Raw genomic sequence first — 21064 nt, forward strand, 5'->3', positions numbered from 1 at the left:
ATATCCTAATTATCATTACTTCATTTTTAAATGATGAACTAAAAATACAAAATACAACATGGAAAATCATAAGAGTTTCTGTGATTTGGTGCAGTTGTTTTAGTGTGGAAGTGGCTGAGAATTGAGAGGTTTGTAGACTGACCAATTTCAGAACATAATGAGAAATCATCTTCGATTAAAAAACAAGCTTTGGAGTAAGAAAACTATTGAAACCGAATCAGCACGAACTTTGCAATGTTATTTGGCCCAAAAATGTTTATCTACTTGAGTTAGTTAATTGAACCTTATATCAAAAGCAGTTCAGCACAACAATCACCATACGCAATCAAATTTCGTAAGTTCGACGTAAAGGCATTTCTTTCATTTTTTTCGTAATCCTCGATTCTTGCGATATGTAATGACATTTAGTAGCCTTCAACAATCAGTTATTACAAACTTATCCATAAAAAAACGCAATATTATCTCAAAATTCTGTATTACTAGCAGCAATTGCTATATAAACACAAGCTCAAATTTCAAAACTAGGAACCAAAATGGCGGAAATTGATCAGGTGATCAATATTGCCCAATCAACGTAAGCTAAACGGATAACAATAGATGTCCCAACTCTTTCTTATAGAGGTCTTTGGTCCCAACTCTTATGGCTGAAACACACTAGGCAGTCGCTTTAGTCGCGCGTCTAAAACTACCGCTTTGCGTGGTTACTAAGCTAGTGGCTTAGTCGCGTCAGCTAGTCGCTTTGAAAGTTCAACATGTTGAACTTTTGACTTTGGTCGCTTCAGTCGCTTTACACTGATTGGCCAATAGATACATTTTAACTTCCTAAATGCATATCATATTTCCTGTCATAAGCATCATACGAAATTTATAGATTATACCTTGGAAAACGAAGGCAATATATAGTGAATTCACACTGGAATCTTTCAGTTTTTATATGACTTATCAAATAGGGACAATAGGGAGCTACAAACTGGAACCCTAATGCACAACCTAAATGCACAGAATAAGATTATCCACGATATACGCGTAATGTGCTATGATCATATTGGCGTGTTTTAACTGGCTTGTTCTCTTTTCTCCACATAGTAGTTTGTACTGAGTAAATATTCATATATTAGTAGCTATAATAAAGGCCAAAATAAAAAGTTTAAGTGATATCTGTGTCTGTAACAAACTAAAATCACCGCCATGTTCAATAGACGCCACGTTAATTGTCGCGATGGTCGCTCATGTGTGTTTCTAGCGTTCAAGCGACTGACGCGTGCGCATCAATTCGCTTTGGACGCCCGACTGAAGACTGCCCAGTGTGTTTCAGCCAGTGTGTTACGAATTGAGGGCTCTGATCTTGGCCGCCACGACAAGTCTACAATTCAATTCATTTAAGTTTTCCAAACACAGCTAGGCAGCGAATCCTATTATCAATACGAAAAAGCGTACGAAGGTAAGATGAAGCATTATTATTTTACGGAAAAAAGGGGTCAAATGGACTTCGGCAAAGCAGAAGACCCCTCAGACTAAAAGCCCAGCGTATGCCTAAAAAAACATTTATATTATATCAAAAATTTACCTGGTAGCTATTAGCTCACTAGATGCTGTTAGAATACTTTAAAACACGAAATATGTGCAACTAACTGGGGTGAAATAAAGAGTTTTGCAATCGAGCGACTGACTACAACTAATGTAAACATTGACACGCATTATAGTTTGATATTGTTGTGCTGCATGATTTTTCAGTTGTAGTATTAGCGTTATCTCCTATATATCGGTTTTATGCCAATTTTTGCTCATTTTCCCTCCTAAAATTGAAATTGATTTGTCATAACGTAATAATATTGTATTAAATGTTGGGGCTTTTGCTTGTCTTTAAGATGTGTAAATTGTAAACAGCTAACGAAGTCTTGTGATAGTAATTTCCTTAGTCCACATCAATAAGTTTTTAGTTTTGTTGGTAGATTATCGAGTCATGAATCGTAATTCTAATTTCAGAACTGGTATGCTTTCAATGTGTCTTTCTACCCTATGTAAATTATTCTGTCAAAATACAATGTCTAAAATGTTCATGAGACAAGGCTAACAAATTTTGATATATGCATAATTTTAAATTTATCATGTTTGAATTATATTTAACCATGTGGGTGAAGGATGGGGTTGGTTGCACAAAGGCAGGATAGCATTGTTTGTTGGATAGAAAAAATATTCAAACTTGTAGAAATGGTGCTTATATTTTCCTTGCAACAAAGAAATTTGTACTTTTCAAAACAATGTTTTATTTTAGTGATTGCACATTTAAAATTGTATAATTTTCTTTGATAAGAGAAATTTTGAATGTTCAAAAAATTTTCTATTCAGTAGATAGCGCTAATCGGCCTTCCTTCAACCTGCCCCTTGATGGGTATATGCTCATCTCTGCAAATTATGTGTCTAAGTAAATGAACATGCATATTGTAGAATATAATACTAAAAAAAATTAATTTAATAATATTATGTGCATGCTTTAAATTTGAAATCACTTAAATGCAAAGAGTGCTTTTACCAATGCCAATGATGAGATTAATGCCAATACGGCAATATCAGTGATTATATGAATGTTGGTACCCATTACTATATGAATGCCAACACCAATGACTATATGAATGCCTATAGTCTTTATTACCAATGAATATATGAATGTTAATAGCCATGGCTATATGAATGCCAATATGGTTGACTGTGTCAATATCAATAGCAATGAATGAATGAATGCCAACACCAATGTCTATATGAATGCCAATACGGTTGACTGTATAAATATCAACACCAATGAATGAATGAAGGCCAACACCAATGTCTATATGAATACCAATACGATTGACTCTATTGATATCAACACCAATGACTGAATGAATGCCAACACCAATGTCTATATGAATGCCCATACTGTTGACTGTATTGATATCAACACCAATGACTGAATGAATGCCAACACCAATGTCTATATGAATGCCAATACAATTGACTGTATCGATATCAACACCAATGACTGAATGAATGCCAACACCAATGTCTATATGAAAGCCAATACTGTTGACTGTATTGATATCAACACCAATGACTGCATGAGTGCCAACACCAATGTCTATATGAATGCCAATATGATTGACTGTATTGATATCAACACCAATGACTGAATGAATGCCAACACCAATGTCTATATGAATGCCAATACAATTGACTGTATCTATATCGACACCAATGACTGAATGAATGCCAACACCAATGTCTATATGAATGCCAATACGGTTGACTGTATTGATATTAACACCAATGACTGCATGAGTGCCAACACCAATGTCTATATGAATGCCAATATGATTGACTGTATCGATATCAACACCAATGACTGAATGAATGCCAACACCAATGTCTATATGAATGCCAATACAATTGACTGTATCTATATCAACACCAATGACTGAATGAATGCCAACACCAATGTCTATATGAACGCCAATACGGTTGACTGTATTGATATCAACACCAATGACTGCATGAGTGCCAACACCAATGTCTATATGAATGCCAATATGATTGACTGTATCGATATCAACACCAATGACTGAATGAATGCCAACACCAATGTCTATATGAACGCCAATACAATTGACTGTATCTATATCAACACCAATGACTGAATGAATGCCAACACCAATGTCTATATGAATGCCAATACAGTTGACTGTATTGATATCAACACCAATGACTGAATGAATGCCAACACCAATTTCTATATGAACGCCAATACGGTTGACTGTATTGATATTAACACCAATGACTGAATGAATGCCAACACCAATGTCTATATGAATGCCGATATGATTGACTGCATCGATATCAACACCAATGACTGAATGAATGCCAACAACAATGACTTTATGAATGTCTGTACAATTTACTGTCAATGCAGACACCAATGACTACATATACATCTACATATACCAATGACTCTAGGAATGTATATACCAATAATTATATGAATTCCGATACTAATAACAATATGAAAGCAAATATCAATAACTTTATGAGTGCCAATAGCAATGACTTTATCAACAACAACACCAATGACCACATTTATGAAAGAAAATGGTAATGCCTGTATACTTGCTAATACCAATGACTTTTTATAAACATGCCTATATGAATAAGTATATGAATGTCAATACTATTGACTATGAATATGGCAGTACTAATAAGTATATATGAAATGTAAAATGTTCATGTAGCAAGGTTAACAAGTTTGACATATAATTTTAAATTTATCATGTTTGAATTATATTTAACGATGTGGGTAAAAGATTGATGTGTATATGCTCAACTCTGCAAACTATGTGATTCTTGACAACAGTCAACACACAAAATTATAAATGTGGCCTAAGGGTATCAAATTTTGCGTTGATTTTATTATACTGGCTTATGTCTATTCAGATATTCTGGCAATTCGGATCTACAGAGTACATGTAAAAAAATATCTTGAACTTGTTGAGCTAAAAAAAGAACAGAATTCAACTTAAATCATGATATGCTGTTTTTGGTTGGAAACTTTTAAACCAAGATATTACAATAGGATAGTTAACTATTCAGTACAATCCTGGAACAACTGCAGAGTAGAACTACATTAATCAAAATTATTCTTTATTGAAATTACAAGTTTTAAAATCAAAGAGGTTTTGCTTCTCTGTCATAACACTGTGCATTGCTGCATGAAAATAAAACATTAAACAGTAAGTGTCAAGATATTGTACAAACATACTAAATATCTTAGGAGGAACTATTTGTTTTCCCCAGGTCCATCTCGACTCGTTGCAATTCAAGATTGTTAATAATTTCAAATTGATTTTAGATATCGATTTTATTTAAATTCCAAATTATTCATTTTCATCAAACACATAATGGTTCTTTGCAGAGATTTATTGCAAAATTATAACAATGGTGCTCTAATACATATTACAACAACCAAAACTCAACATAGAATTTCAACAAGCTTTCCAATGCACTCCCGGCTCTTTTCCATGAACCGGAATGAGTTGATCACATCTCCAAATAACCATTCCACAGACACTCTAACTGAACTCATTTGCTTGTTGAATTCTTTCATTCTGTCTGTGATTACCCCATGCCGAAAAGGAGCTTGTAGATGAATCCTCTGTGGATAAGCGGTATCCCCATATATGCAAAATGGTCTCCCATCCACAGAAAAAGCATTTTGTTCCAGGCCTTGAAGGAAGTTTGAGTCAGCTAGTTTGAAAGTTGATTTACTTTAGAAAGAAATCAGTAGTGCACAACTGATTATATGAATATACATCCCTCCATTAGCGTTCTAGTTTCGCTCTTGGCGGCAGACATGTTTTTGTGCAACATGTTGCGCTAAATGAAATATAGTAATTTTGATGAAATTGTACGTCCATTTAATTAGCATACGTGTGAGTGGTAATGTAAACTTTCATCAAGCCAAAAACCTTGTTTGCCAGTAATAAGAGGTATAATATATGCACGTAGCTGTGTAATTTTAAGAAAAAACGATAGCAGACATGCACGCTCATGTTTATAAAATGAAGACGTTTTGACACATCATGTAAGGTATTTATTACGTTGTAAGCAAGTGACCATTTCATTAATGTTTTATTGAAGTTAACAACATTTAGAGAAAATATGACATTGTTGAAGACAGAATTATATCTTGTTCTTATTGTTCCATTTTGTCGCACCTAAAACTTGCTAACATGTTATTCACATTTTCTTTTTCAGTTTCAACTTATGTAGATATAGGTTTTACAGAACAGCTCGATCTACTCTCGTTTACGTAAATATGGCCACTTTATCTCATAAGGGATGTAGTAGGCAGTTCCGCATATCCATCGTTTTATTTGTTGTGGGTTTTATTACGATCATCTATCTTCACAAAAATGAGTTTCTAATAACATCTACTTATAAATCTGAAACAACGTCTACTCGTCAATCTGAAACAACGTCTACTCGTCAATCTGAAACAACGTCTACTCGTCAATCTGAAACAACGCCTACTCGTCAATCTGCAACAACGTCTACTCGTCAACCTGAAACAACGTCTACTCATCAACTTGGAACAACTTCTACTAATGAATCTGAAACAGTGTCTACTTATAAATCTGAAACAACGTCTACCATTTCAATAAATATAACATCGTCTCCATTACGAACAGGTAAAATAGTTCTTTTGTTTTGGAGTAAATATTTTGGTGGTTCACCCTCATTTTTTGAAGTAAACCTGCCGAAAGGTGACAAAGAAGGCGAGTGTCCTGTGGCCTGTGAGGTTACATCAGACCATCAGCGAGCTAAAGACGCAAATGGATTTATTGTACATTCAAGAGATCCATATCCTCTACCTCCATCAAAAGATGTTCCCTGGATCCTAACGGGTCTGGAAAATCCTGTTTATACTCCTGTACTTTCTGACGGCAACTATATGTCACAGTTTCAATTGTCGAGAAGCTATCGACTTGATTCTGATTTTCCTACACCACTCTTCACAAAGCCAAATTTAGATCCACCGGTTCCGTTTGAGAAAAGAACGGGAGGAATAATTGCTACTTTTTCCCACTGCGAACCTGTCAGGACAGCGTATCTAAGACATCTCATGAAACATGTTCATGTAGATTCCTATGGTGGATGTTTACATAATAAAGATGGTATGGTAGGACGCTGGGCACCAAACCATATAGAATCAAAACAAGATGTGGAAAAATCATACAAGTTTGTTATTGTGTTTTTTAACCAAGATTGTGATTACTATGTTGATGAAAAAATTCTCAATGCACTTAACGTAGGTGCAATACCTGTGGTGATGAGCACGGATAAAATTTATGATTTTTTGCCTGGAAATCTGAAAAATGCCATTATCAATGTCCGAGATTTTAAGTCTCCCAAAGAATTGGCGGAGCGACTTAAGTTTCTAATGAACAACAAGATTGAGTATAACAAGTTCTTGGAATGGAAAGTAAAAGGTTTAGGTCATATTAACGACACTGTGATTGGAAGATATTGGGAAAGTAAATTTAGACAATGGTGTTATGTGTGCCAGGGAGTAGCGGATGGAAAAGGGCACAAAGAAGGTCTTAAACCTGACTTTTGTAAACCAAGAGACTATAAAGACTTGGGAATTACACCGTAGTGACCTTGGTACACATGACGGACTGGTCGAAAAACTGAAATATTTTTCACACGGAACACGCAAGTAGAAGGTGTTTATTAAGTGGCTGTCGAGTGCAAGTATTTTATGAAGGAAATCAATTTTTTGACCCGCATTAATACTTTCCGTATCAAACATTTGAAGATGAATGAAATTATAGAAACAATTTACTGTATGTAAATGATATGTACCGAGTTAGTAAGGAATTAAACTGTTTGATATCTGCATTGTTTTCGATTTTGAGTTTAAGAAAATTGGACAAACAATGTTCTAAACTCGTTTATTTCGTTTAGATGCAATAAGTCGAGCAACGCATTTTGGCCCAGTATTACGATGGTACCTAAAATACTTTGTAGTAACAATTCCAAAAGTATTTAGAAATCTGGAGGCACCATTTGAATTTGGTCGTAACGCTTACCAACTTGTATTTGCTATCTTCTAGTAACAATACTTCCTTCTGTAGTGGTTCAGCGTTCGTTGAAATAAATTTTAGCTCCTCAATTTTTATTCATAGTACTTTCAGAAAAACACTATTGATTATGAATTTGTAAAGAAATTAATTTTACCAATGCACTTAGTTATCTCTAAGGTGCTTAGAAATGCAAATCTACGCCAAAATTTGTTGTAGTAATTTATCTTGACATACCCATAGATGGGCCACCTACTTTCTTTACCCATAATAGTTGCTGGCTGGTGCATTTTTGGCCAGAAAATTTATTTTGATTTTGTATTATAGCTTTTGTTATCACATAATCAAAAAAGATAATGAACTAATTACTTCCTCTTTTCGCAATCGATGCAAATATTTTGGCTATTTTTCGTTATCTCTGGAAACAGCGTGAGCTACTTTGTATTGAGTTTACTTAGGACTATAACGGACTATTTTCCATTTCAGTTCATTGATTTGCACGAAAAAATTTTGTAAATACAACTAGCGTTGTGTTTGGTGCGCATAACCGCTCTGTATTTTATTCTATTATGTTGAAATTTAACTGCTGAAGACATTACGCAAGCATAAGCTTCGCAGAAGTTGGCAAACATCAAATAAATATCGTTTGAGAGAATATTACGCTGTGATGAGACTTGATGCACTGTGCTTGTATTTATACATTTAATCTAGTATTAGTATGTATGTAGCAAATTGGCATTATGTAATGGTGCTTATCTCACCTATCGTTTATATTATATTTCCTAAATTACGTTTGTACTCTATAGACCATATATTCCTGTCAGAGATATTATTCAACAAGGCACGACATGTGAGTTCGTAAGTTGTTGCGAGTAAATACGAGTAACTATTCTTTGATACAATAAATTTCACACAGATAACAACACAGACTAATTAACGTAATGATACGAGATGCGAACATACTGGATTCAGAAATTTAATGTGGAGAAATGAAGATATGTGGAGAAGGATTTACGGTAATCTACATCTGTACTTTGGGAAACTATCGAACAATATAATATTTTAATAATATTACTTTTTGTGTTATATCGCTCAGTACATCTGATTGTATTTTTATTTCATCTTAAAAATTTCGCCCGACAAGCTCCTGCTATTTTGCCTACGAGTCCAAGATTAGAGGTGTATCACCCCCTATACCCTTCTCCCAGACGTTTTGGCCCTGATTGTGCTGTCTGCATTGGATTTTCAAATCCTGCAACAAGACCTTATTGCACTAAGGCCATGTCCACACGTATACGGATTTTTAAAAATACGGAGATTTTTCCTCCGTTTCTGAATAGATTTGCGTCCACACGTAGCGTATTTGAATCGTTTCCACCTGTCCACACATATACACAAAAACGGAGGAAATTCAATACTTGTAATCCCTTAGCATGTGTATTTTCTTGTAATAAGGGATGCTTCAAGCTTTTGCACCATCGAATTTGTTAATTACTCAACGATTTATTATGAAAAATGTATAGAATACAAGCGAAATACTAACTACAAGAGCTTACGACTACACGTTCTCAAGTTCAGTTACATGACCATATTAATGACGCATGCGTAATTAACTTAATAGAGACTTTGTCGTGGTGACAAATCTGAAAATCGTTCTTAAGATCGCAAATACCATGGTGAATGGTAAAAGTAATAAGTTAATAGTTCTTAAAAGAACTGTTTTAAGTGAAAATCAGCACTAACCCAGTAGTTCTAAAAGAAGTGTTATGAAATTAAACGACACAATGCAATTCGACAGACTACTCCTCAGGTGTCAACGTCTGCTAAATGAAAATTTAAAATCTACCGATATTTGTAATGCCAAGAAAGGGGAGATGACGCTCAAAACAGGGATAAATTGAAAACATGATCGGCAGAGGACGGGATTGGTTAACTTAATTAAAACAGCCTCCATGACGCGTAACTGAAAGAATGAACGGCATTTCTTAATGATTCTAAAACTGTCGTCTGAATAAGAATCAGCACAATGGGTGTTATTCAAGACATCTTTACCTATCGCGGAATCACACGAAACTAAATTATTTTTCCTACAATCACGTTTTGGTTGTTGTCTTGAGGGGACCGTTCTATTTCTGATTGACGTTGATACACGCTGTTTAATCCTATCACCTAACCTTTGAGACGTTCTACCTACACAGCGAGCATGACACTCACATTTATATTCATAAACTACATTGCTTAAACGTTCTGCCGGTAAAGACTCTTTTGGGCTTGGTGGAAGGATAGTTCTTTTCGAAAATATAAAGATAACATTGCTTCCAAAAATTCTCTGTAATGGAAGAGTCAAAGCATGTGTACAAACCCGTAAAAGTTGCCTTCCGATGAATGCTAGTAAGGAATTGACCATTGCGTGTATGGACAAGAACATCTAAAAATGCCAACTGACAATTTGATTCATGCTCAGACGTATGATTTAAAGAAGGGTGAAGAGAACAGAGTTTATGCAAAAAATAATTGGTGATTTTTGTCGTTTTAAAAAGGGAAAAGGTGTCGTCAACGTAACGTTTGTACCACAGCACTTCTGGAGTTTCAGAAGAGGCAAGCATCTTACACTCATAAAGTCTATGAAAATATTGGCAAGTACTGGTTCAAGAGGAGAACCCATAGCCAACCCATCAATTTGTTTGTACGTAATATCATTAAAATTAACTCTAGTGGCCGCTAACATTAGTTCTCTTAAAGCTTCCTCAGACATATGTGGTACAGCCATAACCAAGTGAAATAGATTGTCAACACAGATTTAGATGATTTCTTCTAAGGGCACATTTGTGAAAAGACTGGTTACATCAAAAGAGCACATTGTCGGATTAGGATGAGCAGAAAGATCTAGTTGTTTGCGTTGATTAATAAAAGTAAATGAGTCGTTTAAAGCGTGTATTGAGAACTTCTCTAAATCAGGTGAAAGTACAACTGACAGTTGTTTAGCCAACTCATGATGAGCTGAGTTAATCATGGCACGAATTGGTGGAGCGCCCTCTTTGTGGATTTTGGAAATCCATACATACGTTGTCTCTTTGCACCGCTTAGGCAAACTAAATTATAGAAATTCTCACTGATTTGATTTGATTTTCTTAACTCTAAGAGAAGTGTTTGTAATCTCCTTTCTATTGAAGAGGTTTTGTCGCAATCTGGCAATTTTCCAAGCGTGCAAAATTTTTTTTTCGTTTAAAATGTTAGCATTTTGCTATTATAGTCGTCCCTATCGAAAATCACTACACCAGAGCCTTTATCTGGTTTGCAAATTACAAATATCCTCATTCTTCTTCAAATTAGAAAGCGCAATCATATGTTCTTTCGTTAGAGAAAATTCTTTAGAATCAACCTTACACTATGAAAAAGTGTGCGCAAGGCTTGACAGTTGGCTCTTAAAGCCAAGCACTGCTTCGATATCAGGTGGTTCAAGCTTTCCTAACTTTGACCAAAATATTTCAAAATCTGAAAATATCTCCTCTTTTTTCAGTTTACTAGGGATTTCAAATTTTGGACCTCTCGACAAAACATCTATTTCAACCGCAGAAAGTTGATATGGTGAAAGATTTGTTAAGTGAGCGTCATCTCATGGAGATGACGTACACTCTTTCTTTGCATTATAGATATCGGCAGATTTTAAATTTTCGTTTAGACGTTGACACCTGAGGAGTAGTCCGCCGAAATGCATCGTGTCGTTTAATGTCATAACAGCTCTTTTAAGAACTATTTACTGATTACTTTTACCATTCACCATGATATTTGCGATCTTTAAATCAATTTCAAATAGCTAATTAACAAAATAACTAAGATGATAATTACAAATTCTGGCAAACACTCCTACTTAATTATTATGTTGCAAAATCTTTAAAACGAACAAATATTTAGTTCTTTCCTAAGTTTTTCATATCTCTGCTTTGTAATATCTTTTGTCATTATATCAGCTAGCATCTCACTGGTTGGACAGTATTTCACGCATATTTCTTTAGATAGAATTTTTTCTCTGGTAAAATGGTAATTCACATCGATGTGCTTTGTTTGATTATGAAAGTTCGGGTTCCTTAACAACTCGATTGCTCCTTGGTTGTCTTCAAATAATGTTGTATTGCCAAAAATCTTGCTTCCATTTGGCTACTTGTTTAGCCTGAGTTAGTACGACGTATTCTACTTCCGATTTAGCTACCTTTGCATGTTTCTTGCTACACCAACTAACCGTAAAATTGGCCACTTTGAATACATATCCGGAAGTAGAACGACGACTGTCTACGTCACCGGCCCAATTCTCATCAGAGCACAGACTAGATATCGTAACAGAAGGTCCAACTGGCAAAAATTCGGACCTAATTTTTAATGCACATGCTTCACATCCGCCATGTTGGCAGCAAGATAATTTGACATGCATTTTTCGCGTGAAATTATTAATTCTAACATCTAGTGGGGATTATTTAAATTTATTTTATGCTGGGACGACTGCTGTGGTTGATAACATTAATCAAGACATATTATCATAATTGAGCTGAAAATGGGAACATTAAATTAGACTTGTCTTTGCTTTTAAATGTATGCATGTGTACAACTAAAGTGTATGCATGAATGTAAAATATCAAAGTCAATTTATGCGAGTATGTGATGCGATTTATGCATTGAGTTCAATAAGACCTGGAGGGGAAACGTCAACAAAATTACTATAAATTATTAGCACGCGGCTGCGTGGTCAAAAACATGGCGGATTATGGTGGTCAAAGTCAGCGGAGAGACGCGGGCTCATGAAATAAAAATTTTGTCGCCCACCCTGATTTGACCACCACGATTGGAAGTATAGAAAATATCAAAACTATTTTCCTAACATAAACACTTTTTTAAAATTATGTTTATTAAACAATCTGCAAGCTTCCGTGGTTTGCGGATGCTGAAATAGCGACAGAAAAGGAAACATTTAATGACTCCGGTAAGTAGCACAGTAGTAGTTTTACTATTTTGTTTTTAACACGATACTTGAGTGTTTCTACTAATAAGTTTTAATATAAAGTTATTTTGGTCCAGTCTTGTTTGTTCTTCACTTTATCGCTCGCCAGACGTCGCAAAGCTGCCAATTTTTATCGAGTTTTGCATCTATCTTGTATCATGATTAAACTAAACTCTCCTGATTTGAATTGAGTTTACCTCCCAAAAATGGGGCAGAATTTGTTCATATTTAATTTTTAAAGGGAAAGTTTACAACAGAGTTGTGTTGAAATTGAATGCAGTTCCATGCAAAGTTAATGAGAACTATGGTATATGCCGTATAATAAAAATAACTATTAAACTACTTGCCTGCTCAATTTGCCTGACTGTATAGTGTAGACAATTATAATGGGTTTGGAAAGTTGGATTTATGCAAACAGTTTTAAAGTACTACTTAACGTTTCTGTAAATGAAGTATTTATTGTTATAGTAAACAGGTTACTACTTCAAAACCAAGATAAAAGAAGTGTGTTGAACAATGTGCTAAGATTTGCTCCTACCTTGAAATTTTTGTACAACAATAGCATATGATTATATCATTAATATGCATGAAAAATTAAACATATTACTGTCTCATCTCATCCATACTTGGTATGATTCCAGGTGATCCACAGATTCACATCGGATTTATTGATTACAATAAAGTTGAATGTAGAGGAAGCAAAAATAGATGGCAAAGAAATTCTTTGTATCTTATGAAGAATTAGTACAAATCAATAAAAAGAATTCTTTAAACAAATTGTAAACAAATTGAAATTGCTCATGGTCAAGCAACCTAGTCAAAGAAGCAAAGTCTGTCTTCAACATGTGACCTTTCCAATTATGTTTAGTTTCTTTGTACAAAATACTATTTTTTAGAAACTTGATTTGTAAGTCTTTCATTAATTTTTTTTATCAAGACATAAAAGGAACAAATTCAAAGGCTTGATGTAAAATACAAAGATTTATCAAGTTGTTTATCATTTAATTCCCAATTGTTAGTTTGTACATATAAATAATTAGTATTGGTAGCTGTAAGTTGTTCAAGCAAAACAGAAGAGTAGTAGTGCTTGAAGGGGTTAGCATTTTTGAAAAATTATGTCTTGTTCTTGACATACATTACACAATTCTAAAAGAGTGTAAGTAATACACAATAATATCTATAGAACTTGACAAATTTCTTCACCTACACTGTCAAATAACTATTTTGCCTTCATGCAACAATAGACAGAGTGTTTTTGTCAAAGAAACCAATGCACTTTAGTTTCCAAGTTTGTAATTTCAATGGAAAACTAATGTAGTTCTGTTCAGTAATAGACCCAAGGTTCTGCCAAACAGTTTACAAAATACAAATTTCCAACCAACATATCATGGTGTTTTGAATTTTTTTCTTACATATCATGGTGTTTTGAATTCTACTAGTTCAACATACTTTCTTTATGAGTTTTCAGTAGATTTATCAGGTAATGACAATATACTTATGATACTTATCCATGGTAAATTTTCAGTTGACTTATGTCGTAGGACAGAAGCAAACCTTTTCTCGCTTCCTTAGGAGCATTTTTACACAGTTTTATCCATTTGAGCAAGAAAAATATTTGCACCAAACTGTTTACAAACAGTCAAACACACAGAAGCATGAAATAATGTATAAGTTTGACGAGATTGACAGGTCTACTAAAGAACGCCGTTTGATTTTCATTTTTAAAAGGTGAAAATGTCATAAAATAACTTAAAAGTTACAGCCAAAACATGCGTTTCTCTACCGTCGATTTTCTTTATTTTGATGTGTGTGTGTACTGTGTTTTCACGCAATGCAGAAGCATTATTTTCACATGATATGCTGTCGGTATCGTAATATAAACAGTATTGGAAATCAGGAGGGAGTGAATATTGACAAAAAAATTTAAAGTGGAAGTTTTGACCACCAAAATCCGCCATTATCGCCATGTTTTTGACCACGGGGTCCAGGCCCTTTTCCCTCCAGATGTTATAAAACTCAATGGTTTATATCAATATGGCGTATGGTAAACAGATTGATGCTTCTAAATTTTGTTGTGCCGAAGGACTTTTAGCTATGATTTCTTTAGTGCTTGGGGAATCGTGGCCGTTATATGGCAGCAAAATCCTACATTCCTGCAAATATATTTCAATGGACAAAAATCTGTAGCCATAAGGCGCCATACTATTATTTACTTTATCATAAACAAATGTTTGGGGCTTTTCAGTTTATGATCATTGATCATTCAGTCATTGGACAGTTATACTAAATATTGTTTAAGATTTGAGAAAACTAACATTGATTACATGAGAAGCTGTTTACTATAACCTGTGATTTTGAGTCTTCTGATCCATGAAGCTTTTTATTTTTACAATTTATCTGGAATGGTATTAAACCCGAGTATTTCACATACATGAAATGTTGTCCCTTTTCTAACTGAACACCTCATGTAGAGATGTCAAGGTGTGTTGATCTACGGCTCATACCAGATTGTTTGCCATAAATTCCAAAGGGCTATTGATGTATGAAAAGCATTTTCAATAAAGTAAAAATGTTTTCCTATGTATGCAGATAAACTTTAAAATTTTGCAAAACAGCAAAGTATTTTTCATGATCACTAGGTAATTTTTCTGATGATCATTATAATTTTTAACTAAATTATTTCAGATTTTTACATTTAAACTAGTTTTGATTATAGGAAAAGATATTTATCATAACAAGTAAGCATAACACATGAACCAATTTTAACATTCAAGTAATTATATGATTAAAGGCATGTTGAGTACATTCTGTTTGTATTGGCAAATACATTGCTACTAGTGATTGCTATGTAGCACACCTTGCATTTACTTACAGCAGATAATAGTCTAGTGAAATGCCTAATAAACATTAATGGCATTAAGCTGTCTTTAATTGCAAATTTTCACTTTGATAATTTTTGCTTAATCTTTGTCAGAAAAAAATTTTAGTTTTTTCTCAAAAGGTAATTTGCTGGCATTGTATGTGGAGATGTGTAAAGGGTTACAATAAACTTGCATAGTTTGAAGTCTGAGCTTTTCTATATCTATGAACTGTCACTTGTAGTACCAAATTTCTAACTTAACTCATTACATAGAGGTTTGAATGGGGGTTTCTTGGGGGGTCTATGCCTTACAACTTGGTAGAAATTTTTAAAGACAATATCTTTTTTGGAATAGCATTATTGTAAAATAAATTTGACGTTCCTAGACATGCTAACGAGCCATATATTTGGCATGATAATGAGCCTAAATATTTGGCAAAACACTCAAGTATTGTTCACTTCAGTTTTTTTGAAAAAAACGTAAGCAAAATGTGTTGTTTTTACGAAAAAACGATGCCAAAAAATACATTTTGTATTGCTCTAAAACGCTGAAGATGGCATTTCCAAGCTCTGAAATTTAAAATTTGTCAGGAGAGAATGCCTCAGAGCCCACCAGATGCGGAGCGCCTCCGACGTTTTATGACTGACGTTTGAAAAATCCTAGATCCACCCCTTATAGGGTGTATCAAAAAACTGCTTATCTTTATAATCAGCTGACACTTAGAATTTGTATGATTCAGCAGTAGCTGATTCTCAAAGACCTGAAAGTCAATACACTAATACATACATCTATGTATGCTGCTGCAAATTGCAAATCCCTTTCTTTATGCAAACCATAAATGAAAAAGTCAATAATGAATGAAATTGTTCAAACATCAAGGAAACTACCGTATATTGTTTTACTTTATTGTTTTGTGAAACTAATGTGCTGGTTAATCTTCTAATGGAATGACTGACAGATGTATATTTTCCAAAATTGCAACCATCAGAGTTGTCTCGAGAATGCAAATTGGTTAGGATGTGTGCTCTTCACAAGTTTACTTTTGCCCCACCAGTTTCCTTTTTACAGTAAAATGCTTACTTCTTTAAATGAATTGCTTTCAAAAGAAACCCCTTGGGCATAAGTGAAAATGTGAATAAATAAGTACCCCATTAATGTCCAGGATGGCACTGATAACCATCAAATCAAACGTTAGCAGAGGTAGCATAGCATAACAAGCTTGCAACTTTTACTCTTGCAATGTAAATTTTCAAATTTTATCGATATGCACTTCTTTTGTAATGTATCTTTTGCGCAGTGGATATGCTGTATAAGTCAGCCCAATGCCATAAGATATCCTACGCTTAGAAATATAAAGATCATAGACAAAGAAACAATAACTATGAGCCTCGTGAAGTCTATAAAACCAAGAGAATTAATACCATTATTGACAATACAATATCAAACAAAATAAATCGTCGTCCTTTTTTCCCTCGAACCCTTATTTTTACACTATTCGGAATCAAAGATAGAAGGAATGGCTGAACTATGTCCACAAGAGTTTGAAGGTCAAAACGCTGGTATAGACCCACTAAACTTGATATACATCAAAAGATCATCCAACTTTTCTGTACTACGAAATGCTCACAACCACGAATTTGTACCTTCCTTATTATTGCTAATACAATGTCCCTTGCTCCTAAAATTAACGAGACTGTGAATACCATATTGATGTCAGACACTGATATTGCTATGTTTACAGACTTGGTTAAAGAAATCGACTTGAAACGCAGCAATGAGCACTTTTAATTATCAACTACTAAGAAAGGATGGAGTTCAAAATTTGCACGGAAGTGTTTGCTTATACGTAAAGTCGTCAATATTCTGCCGTCAACTTTCAGATATGCAAAGTGAAGAAGTAGAAGTATTGTGGGCTATGCTTCGCCTTCACCGTTCACCTAGAGGATTTCATCAAATTATAGTTAGTGTAGTCTATCTTCCCCCGGGAGAAGATAAAGATCGAATGATCTCACACATACAAAATACATTGGAAAGTTTTGCGTCATCTTTCCCAATAGTGCAATTATTATTGCCGGTGATTTCAATAAATTAAAATTGAAGCGCACCGTAAAATTATTCCATCTAAAGCCAAAGGTCAGTTTCCCAACCCGAGGACCTAATACTCTTGATCAGATTTTTTCAAACTTAAATAAGTATTATAACCTACCGACTAGTGCGCCACCATTTGGTTTCTCGGATCATGTGACAATTAAAGTCAAATCAAAAGAACGTACCGTTTCTTGGCAATCTCAGTCAATAGTTATAAAAGTTATAAACGACAAAGTAAAAAGGTTCGTCTTGGCAGATTTTTAATTGCTGTCCCATGGTCCCATATGCTATCCAACGAATATACATGTGACCAGAATATCGAAATAATGACTGATATCGTTAACTAGGGACTAAATAAAATAATGCCCCAACGTTCCCTCAAGGTTCATAAAAATGATCGTCCATGGATGACTAGACATCTAAAGACACTGATCTCTAGACGCCAAAGAGCATTTGCGTTCGGAAACGCTGCCTTATTTAAAGTTCTTCGAAACAAGGTTAACAAAGAAAGGAAAAGCATTCGAAAAGTATATTGTAAGTCTAAAGTTGAAAACCTTAGAAATGTAAAACCTAATATGTGGTGGCAAGAGGTCAAACAACTGCGTGGAAACTATAAATTTAACCACAAAAAAACTTGAGGACATGTTATCTACAGATTCAGATAACGATGAAAAAATTTTATGAGATAAAATCAACGAATCGTTTATAAATGTCATCATCAGAGAATATATATAATATATTAATCCTAACACGGTTTTAATATGCACATGAAAAACATGTGACTTGGATGAGATTTGAACTCGCCCCTTCGGGATACTAGTCCACCGCTCTACCTGTTGAGCTACCAAGCCCACAGGGATTGGAGACGAGTCAAATCTCTTTTAAACTGCGTATGGACGAAAGATTCTCGCCATCCAGTAAATTGCTATAGTGATTGTCACATGTTTTTTGTATAAATGTGATGCAGGAATATTCTCCGCTATCTCCTGATGAAAATGTGTCTATGGATGAGAACGACCAGTTCATCGAAGTCGACGAAATCGAGGTTGTTGAAAAGTTAAGAAGAATTAGTCGCTCAAAGGCCGGCGGTCCTGATGGTCTCCTTAATTGGATGCTGAAAGACTATGCAGATATTCACACTTTACCAATCACACTAATTTTAAATGTTTCTTTCCGAAACTGTGTAGTTCCTAGGATGTGGAAAATTGCCTGTCTAGGACCATGGCTATTTTTAGCAATGATCAATGACTTACAAATATCTGCAAAAAAAGAATCACTAAAGTAGAAATTTGCAGATGACACCACTACTTCAGAACTAATTTCATATGATCGGGAAACTTAACTACAACAAGAAATAAACCCCATTGCTATGTGGTTAAAAAAAACAACTTACCCTTAATCCAAAGAAATGTAAAGAAATGATCGTTTGTTACAGAAAAATTACACCAACGTTTGATGAAATCATAATCGATGATCAACCTTTCGAAAGAGTTTAAAATGTTAAAATTATTGGACTCACAATAATAAATGATTTGAAATGGACCGACCACATAAATGTTATCACTAAAAAGGCATTAAAACGACTATACTTCATTAAGCAGTTAAAACGGGCTGATGTACATAAAAAAGACCTTGTTTATTCTTACTGCGCTATAATAGGATCAATTCTTGAGTACTCCTGCCAAGAATTTCAGTCTGCTCTACCAAAATTTCTATCTGATGATTTAGAGCGCATACAAAAGAGATCCATGGGCATAATATTTCCTGGACTACATTATAAAGATGCATTAACAACAGCTTATATTCCGACCCTATTCGACAGATGTGAATCTCTCAGTAGGAGATTCTTTAATGATATAGTGAAGGATAAGAATCACAAACTTTACAATTTATCACCTTAAAGAACTGATGGCATGTATAATCAGCTAAGGACAAATAAAACATTTTATGCAACTAAGTATTGCACAAATCGTTTTAAAAACTCTTTTATTCCAAAATTCTTAAACGAACATATCTCTTAAATTTTAGGTTGCCCATACGTTGTACATTCGATCTGCTTATGTACTATATCTTTTATTTAATCTTTATTCAAGTTTTACTATTATTAATCTTAATGCTTGTAAATAACTGTATTATTGTAAGTATATATAATGATGGCGTATTATAAATGTAATTCAGTTTTAAAAACTGCAAGATGTATTCATATTAAACAATTTTTTGATTTGATTTGATTTTTTGGAGTTAGTAATTGACTTGGAATGGTGAAATTCCTGCAAATGGTGAAATTGGCTCTCAATCATTGGGATCACTTACGAACCCGAGCTCCAAGTTAGTCAAATGTAAACTGGCAACAACCTTCCATATGGATCTCACCTTCCACACACGTAAGTACATTTAGTGACAACCGATATTAATTCCACGTTTTACCCTCTATTCCGCTTCCGCAATTTTTCTTCCTCCATTCCGCTTCCGTCATTCTGCCATTCGTTTCCGCGTTTCATCCCTACCCAATTGTTTGGTTATATATCATCAAAAAAGTTAAAGAGGAGATTTTGAGTGTGGAATCAGACCAATGCAAAAGTGGTGTTTGAGTGTACATGATGCGGTCTACTGGAGAGCTTTTGTTGCAATCTGTCTGCCGTCAAGTGGTCTTTATGAATTGAGCTGAGCATTGCACGCTTTTTTATCGTTTTTATTTTGTTCAGCATGTTCAATGCTTTGTTGCTAAAACTAAATGTTCAACATTAAAAAATATAAAGGTATATGTAAGAAATCAATTAATGCGGAGTTTTTTGAAATTTTTTACGGGGATTTTCAACGATAACCAATGACAAAGAATCCACTGAACGTAACTTCATGTTTTGCTTTTCCATCCCGATGTGCAATGCTTTTGCTGCTCTTGTTTGATGGTGTTTCTGCGTCTTTCAAATTTACTGTAACTTGAACTAAAGCACAAAAAGATGCAAAAATAATTCGCCCTGCTTATCTATTTAAACATAACGTAGTAAACACTTGACAATGAAAGACACGTCAGTGACGCTTGCACTCACATATAATAAAGAAGAACTAATTAATTCAGTAAATAACTCCACCTTTTGACTCATGGCTTTGCAGCCTTCGCCATATGCAGCCTTTCGGAGCGATTATTTTAGAACAGTGATACCTTAAGGACAGCAGCTACTGTATAAATGTATATAATGTATAATATTTACTCAACCACTTACACTGATCTTTAAACACTGGTAGCCAAATGTTGGCAGAATTGAGAGAGACATCGTGGCTTGCAGCAACGTTCATGTATTGACGATAGGATTTTTTGCCATCTTTTGTCTCAATCTGATAATAATAACGGTGAAATGCTTCGTCGCCTTTTGTTGTTGCCCAAAGATAAACAAGAACTTCTTTGGCTGTCTCGGGGACGTTAGCGTCTTTCAGCTCGTAAATATTGGCGTCTCCTGCCATATCCGGTAACTCACCAAAACTCTTCGCGAGCGGTGTATATGCCATATTTA

General features: G+C 34.5%; 2 protein-coding genes across 2 annotated transcripts; one reads left to right on the forward strand and one right to left on the reverse strand.

Annotated features, from left to right (window-relative positions):
• The first annotated feature begins 1265 nt into the window (after nt 1-1265).
• Nucleotides 1266-7428, forward strand: LOC124455714 (alpha-(1,3)-fucosyltransferase 11-like). Its single transcript, XM_047006350.1, has 2 exons — nt 1266-1441; nt 5782-7428. The coding sequence occupies exon 2, from the start codon at nt 5843-5845 to the stop codon at nt 7181-7183; it is 1341 nt and encodes a 446-aa protein (XP_046862306.1). The 5' UTR covers nt 1266-1441; nt 5782-5842; the 3' UTR covers nt 7184-7428.
• Nucleotides 7429-20226: 12798 nt separating this feature from the next.
• LOC124455787 lies at nt 20227-21064 on the reverse strand. Its single transcript, XM_047006411.1, has 2 exons — nt 20777-21064; nt 20227-20497 (listed from the first exon to the last, which is right to left on the reverse strand). Exons 1-2 carry the CDS (start codon nt 21057-21059, stop codon nt 20367-20369), a joined length of 414 nt encoding a protein of 137 aa, XP_046862367.1. The 5' UTR covers nt 21060-21064; the 3' UTR covers nt 20227-20366.

Source organism: Xenia sp. Carnegie-2017, unplaced genomic scaffold (assembly GCF_021976095.1).
Source record: "Xenia sp. Carnegie-2017 unplaced genomic scaffold, XeniaSp_v1 HiC_scaffold_4, whole genome shotgun sequence".
Classification (NCBI taxonomy): Eukaryota; Metazoa; Cnidaria; class Anthozoa; order Malacalcyonacea; family Xeniidae; genus Xenia; species Xenia sp. Carnegie-2017.

What these genes read in the sequence shown, in the direction of transcription:
- LOC124455714 (XM_047006350.1), top strand. Translation starts at nt 5,843, where the DNA reads ATGGCCACTTTATCTCATAAGGGATGTAGTAGGCAGTTCCGCATATCC.
- LOC124455787 (XM_047006411.1), bottom strand. Translation starts at nt 21,059, where the DNA reads ATGGCATATACACCGCTCGCGAAGAGTTTTGGTGAGTTACCGGATATG. An exon ending in ACCAGTGTTTAAAGATCAGT is followed by an intron (nt 20,498 to 20,776) that starts GTAAGTGGTTGA and finishes TTTGTGCTTTAG; the next exon opens with TTCAAGTTACAGTAAATTTG.